Consider the following 20,437-nt stretch of genomic DNA (forward strand, 5'->3'; position numbering starts at 1 on the left):
AGACTTTTTCTGAGCAGAGATGTAGTTTATTGTCTCCGCCATTAGAATGATGTCATAACCATCCACGCGCCTCACGCGCTTCTCTCTAGATCTCCAAAGGCGATAACGCGATCCCTTTCTTTCTCCCTTCACCTTTGCCGATCTCGGCGTAGGCTCCCTCCGGCCGCCATGTCCAAAAAGAAAAAGAAGCCCAATCAAACACCTCCTCGCGGTCACCCCACTGGTGTCGTTTCTTCGTCCTCCTCTAAAGAAATCCCATCCTTGCCGCCTATAACTCAGTTTTCAGCTGGTACTTCATCGCTCCCAAATGGCTCTGGGATGTTACCTGAGGCTACTCAGACCTTGGCTAACCAAATCAAGTCCTCCGATGTAAGCAGCCTTGCTCCCCCTGTGGTGGCGGCGGCCGAAACCGGAAACCATAATTCAACAGATCCAACTAATGTTGCCAACTCCCAAGCAAAATTACCTGGTAAAACAGCGGAAGATACTATTGGGGATGTTTCGTCCCCTCTCCCCCCCGAAATGGCGAACACTACTGCTCCCCAAAATACAGATGATAGACCCAAGACACCGGACGCCCCCTGGAGGAAGCTGGTTGCTGGTTCTATAACAAAACTAGAAAGGAAGGGAACCCCGTTCACTCTAGACTCCGGTGAGGCTTGTGTGACCATACCCAACTCTGTGATTGAAAAGAACAAAAAGGCGTGGGACAGCTTCATCTTAGGACAGTTCTATGAGGACCCGCCTTCACGGGGTGCCGTACAGGCAATAGCAAATGGAATCTGGAGTAGGCAAAAGAAAGACATCACTGTGTCAAAGATGGAAGGTAACTCCTTCCTTTTCAGAGTTCCTTGCCCGAATGCTAGGAGACGAATCCTGAGACAATGTCTCTGGCAAATCGATGGACAATCCATGTTTGTAGCCAAATGGTCCCCGAGGTCCAACCTTCGAAACCTGAACTCTCTATGGTCCCAGTATGGCTGGAATTTGTCGGTGTTCCTCTTCAGTTTTTCAACCGTGAAGGTCTGGAATATATTGCCGGACTGGTTGGTCACCCAGTCTGTCTCCATCCGCACACTGAGAAGCTAATCAATGTAGAGGTTGCAAAGGTGTACACAGTTATAGACCCGCGGAAACCTCTCCCAGAGGCGGTCAACGCAAGATTTGAATCTGGCCAAATCAAGCGCATCCACGTATCTAGCCCCTGGTTGCCTTCACTTTGTAGCCACTGCAAGCAAGTGGGACACACGGTTTCGCGGTGTTCCAAAGCTCCAGTCACGAGTACTGCGTGTGGATCCGCTAAGCACCCCACTACCGAGTGTCCTCGAGCCAAAAAGGACAAAGCTCAAGGAAAACAGCCGATAGCTAGCCAGTTGCCTATCATCGGTCCAACCAAGCCACTGTCATCTACCCCGGTTTGGAATCCAATTATCAAACCAGTGGTTCCAACCCAAACCTTAGCTCCTCAGGCAGAGGCAGTTCCATCCCCGCAGTCTAATGGAGCAGAAACGGGCCAATCAGGCGCACAGGTCAACAGTGCGAGGCCTCCACTACCTACCACCTCCCATCACGTTTGTACATTGGGTTTTGATGATGGTAAGCTCTGTCTTGATCTTATGGACAACCTCTTCTCCCACTCACCTCCGCCTTCCGCCGAAGATACAGTGGTCCATTCAGACACTAGTTCAGATAGCATCTCAGGCGAGGAGGATAATCCAGAGGCCGAGTCAGACCGTTTCTTGAAGGTGGTCTCCAAGAGGTTGCAGAAGCAACAGTTGCGCAAAGCTCGGGCTGGAGGTCCCGTAAACCTCTAAAACCCCATATCCTTTATGGATATTTTTGTTGGAATGTAAGAGGGTTTAATGACCCAGTAAAGCGGCGTAGCTTTCGGAAATGGTTGAGGAAGAACCAACCACTTTTTGGTGGTCTCATAGAGACCCGCGTCAACCCGGTGAAATCACAAGCTATAGTATCTCGTGTTTTTCCTGGATGGCATTTTGCTAATAACTATGATTTCTCGGATCTTGGTAAAATCTGGATTGTTTGGCATCCTTCGGTGCAGGTATCCATTGTCAGCATATCCTTGCAGATGATCACTTGCCTCGTGAAGCTTCCTTTTGTTTCTCAGAAAATTCTGGTATCCATGGTCTATGCCTCCTCGACCTGTAGCTCTGCCAGAAAAGAGTTATGGGATGAGATCGCAGATAAGGCAGCTAATTCATCTCTCTCAAACCTCCCTTCGGCGGTTCTTGGGGACTTCAACCAAATCCTTTTGCCTCACGAGCACTCTGCACAGGATGTGAACTCATCCCCCAGTGGCATTTGAGATCTAAGCCAGTGTCTTACCAACTCATCACTAGCTGATCTTCCCTACTGTGGTAATACCTTCACGTGGACTAATAAGCAAACCAGCGGACTTGTAGCTAAAAAATTGGATCGCATCGTTGTCAATGACGAGTGGACTTCGGTCTTTCCTTCCTCTCTTGCAGTCTTTGGAGAACCTGCCTTCTCGGACCATAGTCCATGTTGCTTATTTCTAGACCTCCAGAAGCCCAAAAGAAAGACACCTTTCAAATTCCTGGCTCTGCTCAATCAGCATCCAGAGTTCGGACCTCTCATCAAATTATGGTGGAATGCCCTCTCATTTGCTGGGACCAAAATGTTCATAGTATCCAAACGCCTAAAGGAACTCAAACCGGTGATAAGGGAATTCAACAAAGAGAACTACTCAGGTATTGAGAAGCGGGTTCAGGTGGCCTATGATAATCTGTTAAACTGTCAACAAGCTCTTCTCAGTAATCCATCCCCTCATGCGATCATGGAGGAGAAAGAGGCTCACAGTGAATGGTGTTTGCTTGCGAAAGCAGAGGAGTCTTATCTAAGACAAAAATCACGCATCTGTTGGCTTGAGGATGGGGATAAAAACTCAAGATTCTTCCACCGCGCTATCATCACTAGACAAGGTTTCAATGAAATTATCTTTCTCCTGGATACTAATGATCATGTGGTGGATTCTACGCAGGGTATACGGACAATGGTGGTGGATTTCTACAAGCAGCTTCTGGGTGAACAGAGCCAGTCTTTCGATACACCTTTGGATGAACTTGCGGAGTTGATACCACAACGATGCTCTCAATCTGCGGTGCACATCCTCAACTCCCCTGTCACCCCGTTGGAGATTAAACAAGTGGTGTTCTCGCTGCCAAAAAACAAAGCCCCTGGGCCTGATGGATACTGTGTGGAGTTTTTCACTGCACACTGGGACGCAGTTGGCCAGTCTGTAGTCGATGCGGTATTGGAGTTCTTCAGTCATGGAAAAATGCTTAAGCAGTGGAACGCCACAATCATTACTCTGATTCCCAAAGTCCCAAATGCTCAACGGGTTACAGAGTTTCGCCCTATCTCATGTTGTAACACCCTCTACAAGATTGTGTCGAAAATCTTGGCCAATAGACTGAAGCAAATCCTACCGGATATGATCTCCAATGCCCAATCCGCATTCATACCAAGACGTCTTCTGGTAGAGAATGTGCTATTGGCAACCGAGCTTGTCCAAGGATACAACCTCAAGAACATCTCATCGAGGGGCATGCTCAAGATTGACCTCACTAAGGCTTTTGACTCAGTTCATTGGGAATACATCATTGGTATCCTTAGAGTAATGGATTTTCCTAGTCATTTCATCTCTTTGATCGAGCATTGTATAACCACAACAAGTTTCTCTGCTTGTGTAAATGGCGAACCGTGTGGTTTATTTCGAGGAGCTAAAGGCTTACGGCAGGGGGACCCCCTCTCGCCATACTTATTTGTTTTGGCTATGGAAGGACTCTCGCAGCTGCTGAAGAAGAGCTACAACTCTAACTCTATTGGCTTCCATCCACATTCTCAAACCCCACAAGTCACTCACCTGGCCTTCGCAGATGACATCATGGTGTTTTTCGATAGTCAGGTCAACTCTCTTCTCAAGATAGCAGAGGTTCTTCAGGAATTTTCTCGTATATCTGGCCTAAAAATGAACACGAGTAAGACTGACCTTTTCTTGGCAGGAGTGAACCAAGTTGAAACTGACAGGATGGCTTCCTTTGGTTTCAACGCAGGTTCACTTCCAGTAAGATATCTCGGCCTACCTTTAATGCACCGGAAGCTTCGCCTGGCAGAATACAGACCCCTCCTCGACAGTCTCTCCAAGCGGTTCACCTCCTGGTCCTCCCGTGCTCTCTCATACGCAGGTCGACTCCAACTAATATCATCTGTGATATATGGATCCATCAACTTTTGGATGTCCGCTTTCATCTTACCAAAAGGCTGCATCAAGAAAATCGAAAGCCTATGCATCAATTTCCTTTGGTCTGGTGATATCAACAAGAAAGGCTCTGCTAAGGTCGCATGGAGGCAGCTCTGTCTCCCTAAAGCTGAAGGGGGCCTAGGCCTACGCTGTCTATCACTCTGGAACAAAACGCTATGTCTCAAGCTTATTTGGCGTCTGTTATCTGCTAGCGACTCACTGTGGGCTTTCTGGCTGCGCAACAATAAAATAAAAGATGGGAGCTTCTGGGGATTTGAGAGCAAGCACCATCGCTCAGGAACATGGACAGCCATGCTCAACCTCCGTCACACTGCTAGAACTTTTCTTATCCCACACTTGGGAAATGGCTCCCAACTTAGCTTCTGGTACGATAACTGGACCCCCTTTGGTCCGCTTATTGATTTCTTTGGTAGGACAGGGCCATCACAAACTGGAGTCCCACTGACTGCAAGAGTAGCTCAGGCCGCCTCCCCTATGGGTTGGTCTCTCCAACCTGCAAGATCACATCAAGCGGAGGCCCTTCAAATCTTCCTGACCACAATTACGCCACCATCTCACACCACTCAACCGGACTCCTACTCATGGCGGACAGGCACGGAGGATCTGTCAAATTTCTCAACTCCCAAAACGTGGGATGTGATGCGGCCACGAGCAGCTAGTCAGCTCTGGACCGATCATGTGTGGTTTAAAGGCGCAATCCCAAGGCATGCTTTCATCTCCTGGCTAATCCACCTTGACAGACTACCCACAAGATCAAGGTTGATATCCTGGGGACTGCAAGTAGACCCCAACTGCTGTTTATGTGGTTTGATGCAGGAAACCCGTGATCATATCTTTCTACACTGTGGGCTCAGTGAAAACATCTGGAGGGAAGTAACAAGACGGCTCGGGTACAGGCCTTTCTCGTTCCACACATGGGATGCATTCTCGGCTTGGCTTGACCTCAAAGATAAAACCGCACCAAGACACCTCCGAAGACTTGCAGCTCAAGCAACTCTCTATGCTATCTGGTTGGAGCGAAACAACAGGTACCACAACAACATCTCCGCAGATGCTCAATCCATCTTCAAGGGGCTGGATAGACAAATCAGGGACGCCATCCTAACTAAGCAAAAGAGGAAGAACTTCAAAAATCTTCTTCTTGTTTGGCTTAAGTATGCTTAGTTTTTCTTTTATTGTCACTGCTGCTCTCCTTCCTTGTTTTTATTTTTTTGGGGCAAGGAATGACTAAGATATACGGTTGTTGTAGCTTCAGTAAACATTATGTTTAATGAAAATTCATAGTTTACAAAAAAGAAAAAAAAAAACCATCCTTCTTATCAATCTCGCCGTCATTATTGGCTGACGAAATCCAATCCACTCACCACCAAAGAGTACTTCTCTATATATACCAAATAATGATTTTTACTTTATTATTGATAGCTAGCTTAATCGAAATATATGGTTATTGGTGGTGAGTGGATTGGAGTTCGTCAGCCAATAAGGAACTATTTTCAATTCCTTATTTTTATCTGCGGAGAGTTTTTCACTTCAACCATGCAAGGCTCTTCCTCCACCACCGGAAGCTGCCGGAGTCTTTGTGTCATGTTTGAGAGCTCCATAGTTAAGATACCTCACCTTACTAGACTACTGGTGCTCCACGAAATGGTACTATATAATCACTATCTTTCTAACATTAAAAGATGCCGGCCGGTACTTAAACCCATACTCTCTTCATGTAAGCATGAAACCATAACATGGTAAATTAGTGATTTTTTCGGTTATTAGTAATTTAATATTCAAAATAACCATATATATATATATATTTTTTTTTTTGCTAAGAATGTAAATATTTCATTAAAATAAAAATAGTTAGGAATTACAATGAAGTAAAACCCATGGTTTGGTCCCATGGCAAAAAAAAGATAAAAAACATGAAAGCAAAGAACAATCAGTCCACCGACTTCGACAAGAGCAATGACGCTTTTGGGATCAGTGAAGTGATAAACACAATCAGTCCATCGACTTCGACAAAAACAATAACGTTTTTGGAGTCAATGAAGTGATAAACGATTTTGAAGATTCTCCTAGATGACACCTCAAGGAGAAAGAAAACATGCTGTCAAACGGCGATGACCGATTCATTGAAAACCATAGCAACTGGAAGCCTTTCACCGGTAGTCCGAGAATACTGAGCCGTCAACGGCGTAGAACACAAAGCTTTCAATCACCGACTCCACCCGCGTCGAAGTCGATGGACTGATTGTGTTTATCACTTCACTGATCCCAAAAGCGTCATTGCTCTTGTCGAAGTCGGTGGACTGATTGTTCTTTGCTTCCATGTTTTTTGTTCTTTGCTTCCATGTTTTTTATCCTTTTTTTGCCATGGGACCAAACTATGGATTTTACTTCGTTGTAATTCCTAACTATTTTCATTTTTAACGACATATTTACATTCTTAGCGAGGAAGAAAAAAAAAGAAAAAAAAAGGAATTTCAAACTCAAAAACTCTATATTTTATAATAAGTTGAGTGTGTGCATACTCTATGCAACCTCGATTTACAGATTAATTATTGTCGTACCAACACAAACATAAGTTATATTGGCTCAGGTTCATATATATGTCGGAAAATTATTGAAAATATTCTAAAATTTTGTGAAAGTTCACAAACCATGATTTTATAGAAAACCATGATCTAGATATAGTCTTACTAAAAGTTTTTGTTCTAGTAATTTGGTCACTTATCCGAATCTGAGATTAACAACTACCATATGTTGGCATTGCAGCTTCTGTCGTTTGTCAACCCGTGGCATTTATCTACTCATTCAAATAAAACTCTTAAACTTACATTTAGATTTTAAATCAACTTAAATAATAAGTTTGCAATCAGAGAATTTCAATAGATAAGAAATACCCTCTTACACACAAAAAAAACTGATCATGATTATTAAATTACTTAAAAACGTTTGGTAGTATACATTGTCATCATAAGTACCTTTTGTTTTTGGCTCTACTAATAAAAGTACTTTTCCAATTAGAAGAATCCGGATCCAAACTTTTTACCACAAAAAAAAAAAAAAAAAATCATTATAGGAAAACAAAAACCGAAGTGTATAAGTTTTACATTAACATAGAGTGGTGCGACATTAATATACACTCGTACTCAATTATAAGTAAAGCAGTGTGTTAGGTGAAGTGCGGCCCCTCCTAGTGCTGCTCCCACTAAGTTTATCTTTACACTGAGGAAATCGTCTCAATGTGGCATTCCATGCTTATCTATTATTATATAACCAAAGACTCGTCTTCACAATTCACTCTCTTCTTCTCTCTTTTTTCTATTTTCTTGGCGTCTCTAATAAAATGGAGACAAAACCCTCTGTGATCTTCTTGACCATCACCATCTTCTTCGTCTGCCTTCTTGTGCATGTCACCTCCAAGGCATCATCATCTCTTTGCAATGGATCGGTGGCAGAGTGTAGCAGCGTGGTGGAGACAGAGGAAGTTACGATGATTATGGAGTCTTGGTCAAGCCAGAGGCTGACGGAGGAGCAGACACGGAAGCTTTCGTATGGAGCTTTGAGGAGGAACCAGCCTGCTTGCGACGGTGGTAATCGTGGCGAATCTTACTCCACACAATGTCTTCCTCCGCCGTCTAATCCTTATAGTAGAGGCTGCTCTAAGCATTACCGTTGCAGGCGCGACTCTTGACCATTCACCATCGTCCATCTTTATGAATCTTTTATGTTACGTAACTGTATACCCATATGTTCTTCTATTCTATTAGTGAAATTTGAATTGTTTTGGTTTGAATTGTATAATCTCTTTTGAATCTTTGTAACACTCTGTGAATTTGGGGGTTCGTTTGCTAGATTAAAAAAAGTGTTGGGTCGAAATCAAAATCTGAAAAAGATATTACCAAAAAGATATTACCTTTTTCATGTCGGGAATTTTGACTTTTTGACCCAGTCGACGCAACGCCAACTGCTACGCCTCTTATCTTAAATTCAATTGGAGACCAAAACATAATCATCCGAGCCATCCCCATCAAAGCATTACCATGTAAGCCTAGTGTGGGCTGCACTGCACTAACTGATTAATGGGCAACCATAGTGTTGACTTAATTAGGACAACCTTTTACAAGCCAGGTAAAATATAGACTTGTGGTTTTGATGTAATGTATTCAGTAAATATTAATGTATTGTGTTGTTGCATATAGCCATATAGGTCTATGGCATGCATAACGGGAGTAATGGGTATCCTATGATGATTCTAGCATGGGATCATACGTAACTGGACGTTGTGAGGCTATTGCTTAAACATCTATAGCCGTGTCCATGTGGTTATAGGGCGTAACCAACTGCAAATGGCGGGTAATTTAGTACCTTATTATCAAAGGTTAGATTTGTATGGTTGTTGTGTTTGTGCTACTTAGGGTACAATATGTTGTATATTCACGACCCCTCCTTTACGGGTTGTTAGATAATCCTTTATAGGCATTAGAAGGATACTCATGGAATTATGCTTGCCCTAATATCGATAAACAAGCTCAACGAATAAATAAAATTCTTGTAACCTACTTCCATCTACTTTCTTAACATTTTGTTTTCTTGTCGAAAAAACGAATGTGGGAATTAAGAGGACATTCCAGCTTCAATGTGGGAATTCTAAAATTTACTTGGTAAGCTAGAAAAGGTATCAAAGGGATAAAGAAGTTAAATTCAATCAATGAGAAAGTTAAAACAAAAATAAACGCAATAGATTTGAGTCATCCCCCCACGTAAGCTTAGTTTGGTACTTTGGTCCGGTGAGAATCAACGGCAGATCACATAAGCCGTACGTTAAAAGTCAGAGAATGTATTAAAGTACAAAACTAAGCGATTATTATAAATTCAACAGAATCTATATATAAGCTAAACATGGATAACATTTTTAATTCTCAACTCATTTTACTGAGCAACCCAAATCTACTAGAGTCGGATCGTTGGATCGAAGCGACACTGAATCCTGGTAGAACTTTGACTTATTTGTACGAAAGCTTCCATACCTCTCTGACATTTGAGGAACCATCTGTGACTTCAGACACCAATGTTGAAGCAAGTACACCTGCAATGAAGATAAAATTATGAGGTCTTAGTACGTGGGTTATATTCTCATTGTAGAGGGTGAACAAAGCAACCCTTGCTTTATTTATATACATCATCGAATGGGCCATCTTACCGTCTTTCTCTATCATAGACAAGAACTGCCTTGTCCCACCTCCAACCCCGAAATAGTACTTCTTTGCAGCCATGTACACTGCTCCATCAGGATACGCCAGACACTGCAAAGACCCAAGTGTTGAACCTCCAATGAATTGAATCTTTAAGAATGATTGTAAAAAGTTTCTGCTATCTAGGAGAAAACGAGAGTGTTACCCTTTTAATCAATCCGTATAGACTTTTCTGAGCGGAGATGGAATATATCGTCTCAGCCATTAGAATGATGTCATAACCACCTTTCTGATTAGTCTCACCATCATTATTAGCTAGTGGAAGAACCTGATGAACTTCACTCCACTCACCGCCAAAGAAGCGTACTTCTGTTTCACCTACTGAGACGGAGGAAGACTTGTCGGAGAGATTAGCATTCAGATTCGGGATGGTGAGACACCGAAGGACCTCAGCATTGAAGTCTTGGAAATGAACGGAATCTGAACCCTGGACACCAAAAGAGACCATAGATCTAAGAAAGATGGGGCTTGGCACACAGAGCATCAGAAAGCAACAACTTACCTTGAGACACGCATAGATTCCTGGAAGTGCATGACCACATCCAAGCTGAAACCATATAGATTCATAGGTAAGTGATGTGAAGAAACAAGTGATATCCATTGTTTGACAGCTAAGGCAAGAAGAGCCTACCTCGAGAACCCGTTTGCCAGAAAGTGATAAGTTTCCGGATTGAGATTCTTTTTCAAGAGCTTTGACAAGATCAATTGATCCTTCCCAAAGCTTAAGCCCACCTAGATTCAATCGAATTCAAAACAATGCATAATGTAGGAGATATATCCATCACACAAACCAGAGCTAGAATATAACCATTGTACCTTCATATACTCCAGGAACCAAATCTGAATTAGGCAATCCAAAGACCTCTTTAGTGCTCACACGACCCTAAAACCAATCCAGAAACTAAAACTACTCATTTTCATGAACATCATCATCTCAACTGGGACTAGCTTTGAGCTTACTGAACATTTTTTTAGAGATTACACTCGCTGTGATTCACTTCATTAGAATTGAAGTTTCTGTAGCATCTGAGAGTCTCAATTTCTCAAAAACAGAAACGCACCTTCAAAAGAGTGATCTCGCCGACAGTCACTTTATCCACAGCTAGATCAACGGAAGAAGACGCCTACGGCGAAGAAATCCACAGAAACCAAAAGAGGGAAAATTACATAAGAAATTGGAGATGAGTTTTTGGAGAGGAGGAAGTTAGTAGCTAATGAAATGACGATACCTCGGAGGATAATACTTCAACAGGAGGAGGCGGAGGAGGAAGGGCAGGTTCTGGCGAATCAAGGAACCCTAAACCTAGACCAGAACCTTGAGAAGAAGAAAACAACTGAAACGTCGGGTTCGCCGCCATTGACAAAAAGCTTCGGCGGCAGCACTTCAAAAGTAGCCTTTGAGGCCGGAGAGCACAGAGAAGAGCAAATATAAACCCATCGAACCGGTCGGTACAAGATTGGATTAATCGGTTCACTAAACCAATCGATTAAGTAACAACTGTTAGAAGATTTAGTAAATTAATTTTACTCAAACTAAATGCAATGGATTTGCACCGAAGCAAAGTGTAAACACCGGAGAGTTCTACTTACTGCTGATGATGTGAACGAAATTGAACAAAGGAAGTGGATCACCGAGTATGGCAACTGGTTTGCTCCAAGAAGCAGAGTCATTCTTATCACTAGGACAAAAACACTGCTTGTGGAATTCAATGAAAACAAGATAAAGACATAATGTAGCTTATGGAATTCAAAAAGATAAACACTGTAGAAGTATGAGGAGTCACATGTAACATTTTTGAATTCGGTGATGCGTGTAGACTTTGGTATCCAGTAACTTTAAAAGCTATTCCGTTTTCTTGAAACCGTGATGACATGTTCTTATTGTTACCGTTAGTCCGTTAGGTGGAGAACTAACCAAGAATTACGAAACAGATAAATGTTGGCCGAACAAAATAAAAGTCCCATTTAATTCAAATATTCAGTGCACTTCGGAAACATAGCAATGGAAATTATTGTTGGGCAAAAAGAAAAAAAGAAACAATGAAGATTAATAATGAGTTTAATAAGTAAAGGGGCGAACGAACTTTTTGTAAGAAATAATCAGGTTTGGGAAACAAGGAAATTGCATGTATACACACAGAAATGGCATATATACACACACAAAGAACGATGATAGAGCTAGCAAAAGCCCGTAACAATGGCTTCAGACGTTCAAAGAGGATTGATATGGGGCTCAATGTCAGTTGATTTGTACTCGACCTCTTAGTTTCCCGAAAGCAAGCACATATCGGTACCTACAAAACGGAAATAATGAAGTTAGCTAACGCATAGAAAAAAAAAAAAAAAAAAAAATTGATAGCAAAAGACTTCTTACCTCTTCACTAAGTCTTCCAGCGGGAAAGCGAGTGATTTGACTATAATCCTGCTTCCACTGTAGGCAAGGACTAAGATCATGGTGATCAACATGATGGTCGACTGAAGCATCAAGGGACTTGCAGCCATGAGCATATAGATACCTAAGACTCAATGGAAGTGCTTCTTTCAGTGATTTGAGTTTCTTGCAATAATTGAGACAGAGAGTTACCAATGAGGAGAAATCCTTGATGCTTCTAGGCACTGTTTCAAAATCCTGTCTGCTGATATCCAAATATGTCAAATTTTCAAACCGAGTAAGCTGAACAGACAGGGATTGAACATTCTTGCAGTTGTCAATCCAAAGCTCAACCAAACAGTATCTGCTCTGATCTTGTTGTGCATGAGAAAGATTCACCAGTGCTTGGAGACTTGTACAATCAGACAGAGTGAGCGACTCCAGCTGATATAATTCTGGCAATGTCTCAAGTCGACAACAGTTACAAAGCGTCAAATGTTTCAAATTAGTAAGAAGAATCATTGTTGTCGGTAACACTCTGAAGCCATTCCCACTGAGGTCTAATTTCTCTAGAACCAGCATATGGTGAATGTCATCGGGAATTTCTTGGATGTTTAGGTTGATTAGATTTAACTCCGTCAACCATGGAAAATCTGAAAAACTGCAACACTTGAAAGGATCACTACTCTCACTGCAGCTAAACCGCATGATGTCAAGTGTTTTGAAATTGTAGGGAGGTGACGTGAGCTTAGGTGTTTGATTTTCCAACATCATTAGTTCATGGGGGATCTCTTTCTCAGAAATAAAACAGAGATGCTCTGCAAATCCTCCAAGAAGCTCCAACTCGATGTTTATTTTCCCATTGATTGACAGATTTGGTATGAGGATTCCCTGGATATCATACGGTTTTGCATCAAAAATTTCCATGCGGATTAATCTCATGCGCATGCAGCACCCAGAGCTGCTGCTTTGGAAGACAGTAAATTCAGATTCCCTTATTATGATCTTCAGATTCTTAACCCCATCACAGTTGGATAAGTCAAGCTTCTTTAGCGTAGATAGGCCACATATAGACTTTGGAATCCGCTTCAGGGAACTGCAACCTTCCAGTATCAACTCCTCGAGACACACTGCTTCCTGAAGATCTGGAAGTTCTTTCAGATCCTTACAGCCTGTCAGATCTAGTCTCTTTAGATGAGTAAGTCTCTGAGAGGAATGAAACAAAACAGAAGGGAAATGCTTAAAAAAAAAAGAATAACACTTTCTAGCAAGGATATGAGGAGACAACAAAATTAGCATACCTGGGCTTCACCCCAAAGGCTTGTGAGCTTGCTGTAACACAGATTTAGTTCAACTAGACAATCTGTACGGATATTAGAAGGCAAGGTTGTATAAGAATATGCATCCCAATGTAATAATCTAAGCTTACGAGGAACTAGCAAATTTTCCTCTAGATTGCGTTGTATCCTGGACTCTAAACCTTGAGAATGCTTGTACATGTTCAGAAATTTGAGATTATGCATCGGCTTGAAAGCAATCCACTCAATATGAAAACTATAGGGAATTACACAAACATCTACTGCGACGCCTTCACTTTTGCTTGTACCCTGAAGATTTAGTAAAATGTTTGTGACGTTTGAGAAGAAAACATGGTATAGCCAAACAAACATTTAACATGAGAGTGCAATAAAAGTCAACAAAATCTAAGAAGTTTGTAGAGAGGCTTACTGCATTGTCTGCATATATGTCGTCAGGATGCCACAAGATGCGTTGTTTGGCAGGTTTGTTGCCAGATTCTTGACGCACAATCTGTCTTCCTGTTTGCTCTACCAAACCATGCATAGCGATACACCCATCAGTTGATACGTCTATGAGAGATTTTTATGCTAAATCTCTAATTCCAAACCGACCGCGGTCAAGAAGGGTCATGACACGGAGGACAGGGTCTCCATTGAAAAGACATGCGACATGAAGAAAAGCAGTCTTACCAAGTTCATCTAAGCTATCATAGCTAGTTTTCAAGATACTCATAATGTTCTCATAAGGAGCTTCCTCAAACGATTTTAAACCATCTTTCCACTCCATTAGTGACTTGCCATGGAGATAAAAGCCAAAAGCCTCAAGGGCCAAAGGAAGACCTTGTGCAAGCCTTGAAGCACGGATTGAGAGGTCTTTGTAGACATGAGAAGGAGGATGTCCTCCTTCAAAAGCAACCTGCTCAAAGAGTGTGAGGGCGTTATCATTACCCATGCACTTAACATCGTAGACAATTCTCACTCCGCAGGAGTTAAGCAAGCTCTTGTCCCGTGTTGTTACAATGATTCGACTCCCTGTTCCAAACCATCTAACCTCTTTTGCCAGTGCATACAGCTGTTTCACATCATCCACATCATCAAGGACGATAAAAGCTTTCAGGTTTCCAAGCCTTGACTTAATACAATGAGCACCCTGTTCCACACTCCACAATTTGACATGCTCTTCGCCCAAGATATTGGAAAGAAGTTGTTCTTGCAAGTATAAGAGACCATGTTTCAAAGAAAGCTTCCTAACGTTTGGTATGAAACAAATAAATATACCATTGTGTGGAATCCTTGCCCTTTCTGTTGGCAATACGCGTAAGTGCTTCTCTCCAATAAAGAACCGTGTCCGCCATTTCTAAACTTTGGTACCTTTCTAAAGCAAAGTTTCCTCTCTGATGTCTCACGTCAGAGGGATTCACTCCATAGAAAATAGGAACAACTTCAATCTCCTTCTTTCCCTGAAGTTCCATAATCAATCGAAGCTCCTCCAAGCACCACCTTGAAGTAACGTAGTTCTCGGAGATAACGATAGCGGCAAATCTTGAACTCCGAATTGCTCTGGAGAGTTCATCAGAAATGGATTCTCCGATCTCAAGCTTTCGATCATCTTTGAAGGTAACAATTCCTCTACTGATAAGTGCTTTGTGCAAATGGCTAACGAAGCTTTTGCGTGTGTCTTCTCCTCTGAAGCTGAGAAAGACATCGTAGTTCCAGAGTCTATGTGAAGAGGACGAACCCATTTTGGTCACGACTCGAATTGAAACCCTCTAACAACTTTCTGCGATTAAAACAACAAGTCCATGTAAAGAAGACAAAACCTATTTGGAAGACTTTTTGAGCCACAATATATATATATAAATATATAGATATATTATAAAGGTTGGACCTTTGTATAAAAATTGAAAATTGAATGGCTTAAGCTTACCAAACAATCCTGAGATTTTTAGCTTGATTTAGGTCTTGAGAGGATGAAGTTCGATGTTTTCGTCAGTTTCAGAGGAATCGACACTCGGAGAACATTTGTGAGCCATCTTTGTCATTCACTGTATAAAAGAGGGATTACTGTATTCAAAAACGATGAAGAGAGACCTGAGAACGAACTAGCTTCTTCTCAAGTGCTTCAGTCGATTGAAGAGTCTAGAGCTGCGATTGTGATCATATCAAAGAACTTTGCTTCCTCTGTTTCGTGTTTAGACGAATTAGTGAAGATAATGGAGTGTAGAGAGAAAAGATCCCAAGGATCCACTGCTTCCTTGTTTTTTGTGGTACCAGTCTTTTATTCCATCGATCCGTGATGTTGTAAGACAAGCAGACAACCTTATGGAGCTTGTCGGTGGAGATAACAACTTGGACAAGTTAGAGAAATGGAGAGATGCACTGAGAAAGTTTACTCGGACATTTGATCATTTCTTTGATTGGTACGATGATTGTTCATCTTTTGATCTATTCCAATTTCTAAGAAAATTCTCACTTTTTTTGTCGTTTTACATGACAGGGAGCAAGATGACTCATGCATCATTGATAGAGCTATCAATTATATCTCTCAACATTTGTCTGCACACTGACAACCGAGCAATCAGGAATCTGAAAGCTTAAGTACATCTAGGACTGAGAGTGACGAGTTAATCGAGTCTGAAAGATTAAGAACACCTAGTGTGGAGAGTGAGAAGTGTTCTCTCCTTCCGAACTGATTTATGTGAGGAGGAGCTTATCACCGTTAAGAGTTCCGAACTGAGAAGGAGTGTTTTGAATGCTAAAATTGTATATTAGTGCCTGAGAACCAAAAAATGTTCGATCCTTTTCAAAGACTCCCCCTTACATATTTATACAGACAAATTAATTACCCAATTAATGCGTAATTAATTTTACATGATTCTCGCGTCCTAATTAATCCACTTGAATGCCGGAATCTTTGACCGAGCTCCAGCTGCGAGCTGATTAATATGACGCCTCTCCGCGCTCTCTTCCTCTCTCTGGGCCTGATGGGCCGACCAGTGCTACACCTTTGGCCCGTTTAGCGTGCCCGGCCCAGGCCCTCTGCCTGTTATCCGAGATAGCGAATCGTGGGTACAACACCTAGGACGGAGAGTAACGAGTTAAGTCTTACTGAACTTTCAACCTTGGCGGTTCATGATCTTAAGGCTACACTTGGAACCATGGCTGGGAGATGCATGAACAGAGAAAAGCCTATTATTAGAGTCAAACCTAGGCTTAGGAGCTCTGTGAATGTTACTGGCCACGAGTTGTCCGTGACTTCTAGTGATTTTACTAGTTTTTTTGGGATGGATCGGTACATAAAAGCAGTAAATCATTTACTGCTTGACTTTGATTCAAAAGACGGAGTTGGAGTAATCGGCATTTGGGGTGTGAGAGGAGTTGGCAAAACCGCACTTGTGAAATGTGTTTATGAACAGGTATCACTACAATTTCAAGATCACTACTACTTCATGAATGATACCAGCAACTATTCTCTAGGGCATGATTCTACGTGTTTACTAGAGCAAATAACAAAAGCTGCTCTCAAGGCAACCTCACAGAGTCTAACTAGGAACTATGATGTCGTGAAGGCAAAGCTCGGACACAGAAAGGTTTTGCTTATTGTTGATGGTGTAGATCACATCGGCCAACTCAAACATATCACTTTGAATGCTAGTTGGTTTGGTCCGCGTAGTAGACTGATCTTAGTCACACAAGACAAGAGTTTACTACTTGAGTCTGGAATTAGGCATCTCTTTGAAGTAGAGTCTCTAAAATATGATGAAGCTCTTCAACTCTTTTCTCAATTTGCCTTCAAACAGATACACGTTCCTACAGGTTTCGATAGATTCTCTGCTCGTGCTGTCTTTATTACAGGTCATATTCCACTCGCCCTTAAAGTAATTGGCTCTTTCTTATGCGGGAAAAACATCAAGGAATGGGAATATGAGCTGCTTAGACTCGAAGCATCACAAGAAAATTGGATATCAGTAGTTTCTAGCTACATCGGAGGGGACTTTTATCGAAGACAGCCAACCATATTAGATCGATACATTGGAGGAGAAGACGATGAGGGAGATGAGTTTCCTTCGTATTGCTTCGCTCTTGGCTGATCAAAAAGGTGAAATCACGTCCCAACTTAAACTGAAAACTATTTGCTTATATGTACTTAACTACTTATCTTGTTCAAAAATCAAGCATCGTTTTATAAAATGTAAATTGCTTCTACCTAAATAAAACTAAAAAGCCACAGTAATGATTGAATGACATATATTTCAATTTATGCCAAAATTTTGAGGTTCATATGGAGAAAAAGTATACTTATAATCATCACTATCATCGAACCCATCACTACCATCTTTCCCTTGTCTCATCATCTCTCTCACTTCTTCAATCCTCTCTAACATTCCCTTCACAGCCAGCTCAAACGCATCTTCATTCCCTTCCGATCCATACTTGGGATCAGCGTAGACCACCCTCGGTATCAACTTTATCACTTCTTCTCTCAAACTCACCACTCTTTCCTCTGGAATCTCATTCAACCTCTCCTTGATTTTGATATTCCACTCTTTCACATCCCTAACCGGTAGATAAACAGAGTAGCTCGTGTGGTTCTTAGGCAAATGCCACTTGTATTGAGCGTACGCTGTCCCCGGATGGAAGAACACCGGGATGCACCCTGCCAATATCGAATCAAACATGGATCTTCTCGTGTAAGAATCTCCCGGTGGCTGAAGACAAAACACAGAGTTCCTGAAAACCTTCATCACATTGACAGGGTTGTCACAGTTCGTTTTCCCATAGTTACAGTCTAGCAAGTAACATTGATCCCCTGACTCCAAACACTCATCAATGATCTTCCCTCGAACCGAGTCTTTATACTCAGGCCTTGGAGCTCCCGCAAAGGAGAATAGATACTCCCGTTTCCTAGACCTCATTAGCTCTTGCCACTGCGAAACTTCATCCACTGATCTAGGATGGAAACAGGTCGGATAAGGAATAGCGTAATCGTTCTTCCAAGAACTCGATTCAATAGACAGCATCGACATGTTTCTTGATTCAGGTAAGAACCTAAGCTTGCTTCCCCAATCAGATTCGTTATCAGTCTGTCTCCTAAAATCCCAAGCGATCCTTCCTGAAACCAAGAAATGGTCTCTACCGGACATACGACCCCACTCTTTCTGTACCACAAGCCAATTCATCAGCTCATGAGACGATGAATCTCTAACGGAAATGTTGAAACCCCAAAGGTACCTACTCATATCAAGACCAGCGTAAAAGGGCACGAAGACCGCAGAGGCTAGAGACGAATCATTCGTCAAGCATCTGTAATTCATCATCTTGTTGTGAAAAATCACCTCGACCATAAACTGATTCGTCGTGGACCAACTTTGTTTCAACAACACATCCTCGTAGCTCTTAATCACAGGACCGAAACCGTAGTTTTCAATGTAAGGACAAATGTCTTTCTCGGTTCCTCTAGTAATCAGATAGCAGTTATCAAGCAATTCGAAATTGAATCTGTAAGGAAGATTATGGACATAGATGTACCGACCGGAGCAAGAAGAAGAAACGGGAGATGGGTCGTCGGGTAATCGAGAAAAGTTGTCATCTTTCGTGAATTCAGGGGAGATTGAGTTCTGGGTAACGTCGGGGATTGAGAAAACGGTTTCTTCTGTGTCGGTGAAGAGAGCAGAGTAGCCGAAACAGAGGAGGACGAAACAGAGGAGAAAGAAGAGTGGAACAATGAACCAGACATTGTTATGGTTGTTGTTGCTACGGAACTTGCCCGTCGCGATGGAGATGGGTTTCTCCATCTGAGAATAGTTCTTGGGTCGCATCAAATTAGGGAGAGGATAAAATAAAAAAAAAGAATGTGTAAAGATTTGTTGAGAAGTTAACGGAGATGATAGTGTGTGTGACCATGAATTTGGGGAGAAGAGAAGGAGTATGAGAGTTAAGAGTGACACATGGATGTGTCGAGGTACTAATAAAAGTGACGGTTTCGTTGTCGGCAAATGAAGTTTAAGGGGAGATTCAGTTTCACATGGGTCAGTCAATAAAGACCTTCTCTTTTCTCTCTAGGCTCCACCTAATAATAGTACTCTCTATTAATGGTAAATATAAATTGTTAAATATGTTTAATTAATTGCAAATTTGTATATTAGTGGGTTTCATTGTATAAAGCTAAAATTAGATATGGAAATTTTTATAAAGAAAATGTGCAAAGAAAATTTGTAGATTTAGTATCAAACCCTATAATAACAAAAAGTGCAAATAAACATATTATTGAAAAAAATGTTTTGAACAAATTCACATAATAATGTTGTAGCTTTTTTGATTGAGGATTTTAATTTATTTACACTTTCACAAAAGAGAAGAGAGGGGGAGAAAGTTAAATCCCTTATATAATAAAACGGAAGTACACAACATTTTTTTGTAGACTATATAATTTTAATAAGTTAGTTACAAATATGTTATAGATTAAGTTTTATATTATTTGTATAGTCTGGATTTATTATTTCAAAAAATCTTAAAGAGCATATTCTAAATAATCATTTGATATCATCTAACTTACCATATTAATTTTTTTTATTAAATTATTCATCACATAAAATCCTTTGATATCTAACTTAACATATGAATTTGTTAATTATCATTATACTTTACCCCTCATTTTTATATATTTGTCTAATTTTGTGAAACAAATAAATTATCATATCATTTATTCTAATTAAAAAATAGTTTTATTTCAGGATATACATAAGTTGAATTTTTAAAAACAAATATAAATGATTCAATCTATAAAATATTCATGTTTTATTAATATTATTCTTTAAAAATAATATCTATTGAATTAATTTTTTTTACTAAGTAACAGGTCAAAATTTGAATATTAAACTCAATTTCATACTTTTTTGTTGAATTTTATAATTTTATAATTTTATATAATATAATAAAAATTAAATAATTTATTTTGAAATATTATTAAAATATTGAAACTTGATATTAAAGTTAGAAACTATAAACACTCTAAATTGGTTTGTTATAGCAATGTCAATAATATGTCACAATAATATGAAAGAATTTTAAAAAACCAAGTTTATAAAAACAAAAAGTATAACAATATATTAAATTATTCATAATATAAGAACTCGCTTTTTAAAAACCAAATTCACAAAATTATGTCTTACAATGACATTCAAGTCATGATGTAGAATATACATTGTTGAAA

The 20,437-nt window shown here is 40.7% G+C and overlaps 4 protein-coding genes, 1 long non-coding RNA gene and 3 pseudogenes across 7 annotated transcripts; 5 read left to right on the top strand and 3 right to left on the bottom strand.

Moving 5' to 3' along the window:
* The first annotated feature begins 726 nt into the window (after positions 1 to 726).
* LOC147934187 (uncharacterized) lies at positions 727 to 5,470 on the top strand (annotated as a pseudogene).
* Positions 5,471 to 7,549: 2,079 nt separating this feature from the next.
* On the top strand, positions 7,550 to 8,179 carry LOC104732300 (protein RALF-like 32). The gene has a single exon (XM_010451832.3). It carries the CDS (start codon positions 7,647 to 7,649, stop codon positions 7,992 to 7,994), a length of 348 nt encoding a protein of 115 aa, XP_010450134.1. The 5' UTR covers positions 7,550 to 7,646; the 3' UTR covers positions 7,995 to 8,179.
* Positions 8,180 to 8,290: 111 nt separating this feature from the next.
* LOC147934188 (uncharacterized) lies at positions 8,291 to 8,868 on the top strand. Its single transcript, XR_015572782.1, has 2 exons — positions 8,291 to 8,431; positions 8,503 to 8,868. It is a non-coding gene; the product is annotated as an uncharacterized LOC147934188 (long non-coding RNA).
* Positions 8,869 to 9,091: 223 nt separating this feature from the next.
* On the bottom strand, positions 9,092 to 11,366 carry LOC104732301 (uncharacterized). The gene is made up of 9 exons (XM_010451834.3): positions 11,146 to 11,366; positions 10,785 to 11,029; positions 10,617 to 10,679; positions 10,372 to 10,438; positions 10,187 to 10,287; positions 10,058 to 10,102; positions 9,701 to 9,982; positions 9,504 to 9,606; positions 9,092 to 9,389 (listed from the first exon to the last, which is right to left on the bottom strand). Coding segments are annotated over exons 1-9 (990 nt in total). The 5' UTR covers positions 11,147 to 11,366; the 3' UTR covers positions 9,092 to 9,306.
* Positions 11,367 to 11,505: 139 nt separating this feature from the next.
* LOC104732302 (putative disease resistance protein At4g11170) lies at positions 11,506 to 15,280 on the bottom strand (annotated as a pseudogene). The gene is made up of 5 exons (XR_015572784.1): positions 15,152 to 15,280; positions 13,655 to 15,004; positions 13,228 to 13,533; positions 11,930 to 13,132; positions 11,506 to 11,849 (listed from the first exon to the last, which is right to left on the bottom strand). The product of XR_015572784.1 is annotated as a putative disease resistance protein At4g11170 (transcript).
* Positions 15,135 to 19,085, top strand: LOC104732303 (disease resistance protein CHS1-like). The gene is made up of 3 exons (XM_087475887.1): positions 15,135 to 15,644; positions 15,722 to 15,881; positions 16,307 to 19,085. Exon 3 carries the CDS (start codon positions 16,383 to 16,385, stop codon positions 17,313 to 17,315), a length of 933 nt encoding a protein of 310 aa, XP_087332013.1. The 5' UTR covers positions 15,135 to 15,644; positions 15,722 to 15,881; positions 16,307 to 16,382; the 3' UTR covers positions 17,316 to 19,085.
* Positions 15,195 to 15,791, top strand: LOC104733687 (toll/interleukin-1 receptor-like protein). The gene is made up of 3 exons (XM_087472533.1): positions 15,195 to 15,407; positions 15,499 to 15,644; positions 15,722 to 15,791. The coding sequence occupies exons 1-3, from the start codon at positions 15,195 to 15,197 to the stop codon at positions 15,789 to 15,791; spliced, it is 429 nt and encodes a 142-aa protein (XP_087328659.1).
* LOC104732304 (putative xyloglucan galactosyltransferase GT14 pseudogene) lies at positions 17,459 to 19,043 on the bottom strand (annotated as a pseudogene). The gene has a single exon (XR_015572783.1). The product of XR_015572783.1 is annotated as a putative xyloglucan galactosyltransferase GT14 pseudogene (transcript).
* Positions 19,086 to 20,437: the final 1,352 nt, after the last annotated feature.

Source organism: Camelina sativa, chromosome 11, assembly GCF_030686135.1.
Source record: "Camelina sativa cultivar CO46 ecotype springtype chromosome 11, ASM3068613v1".
Taxonomy (NCBI): domain Eukaryota; kingdom Viridiplantae; phylum Streptophyta; class Magnoliopsida; order Brassicales; family Brassicaceae; genus Camelina; species Camelina sativa.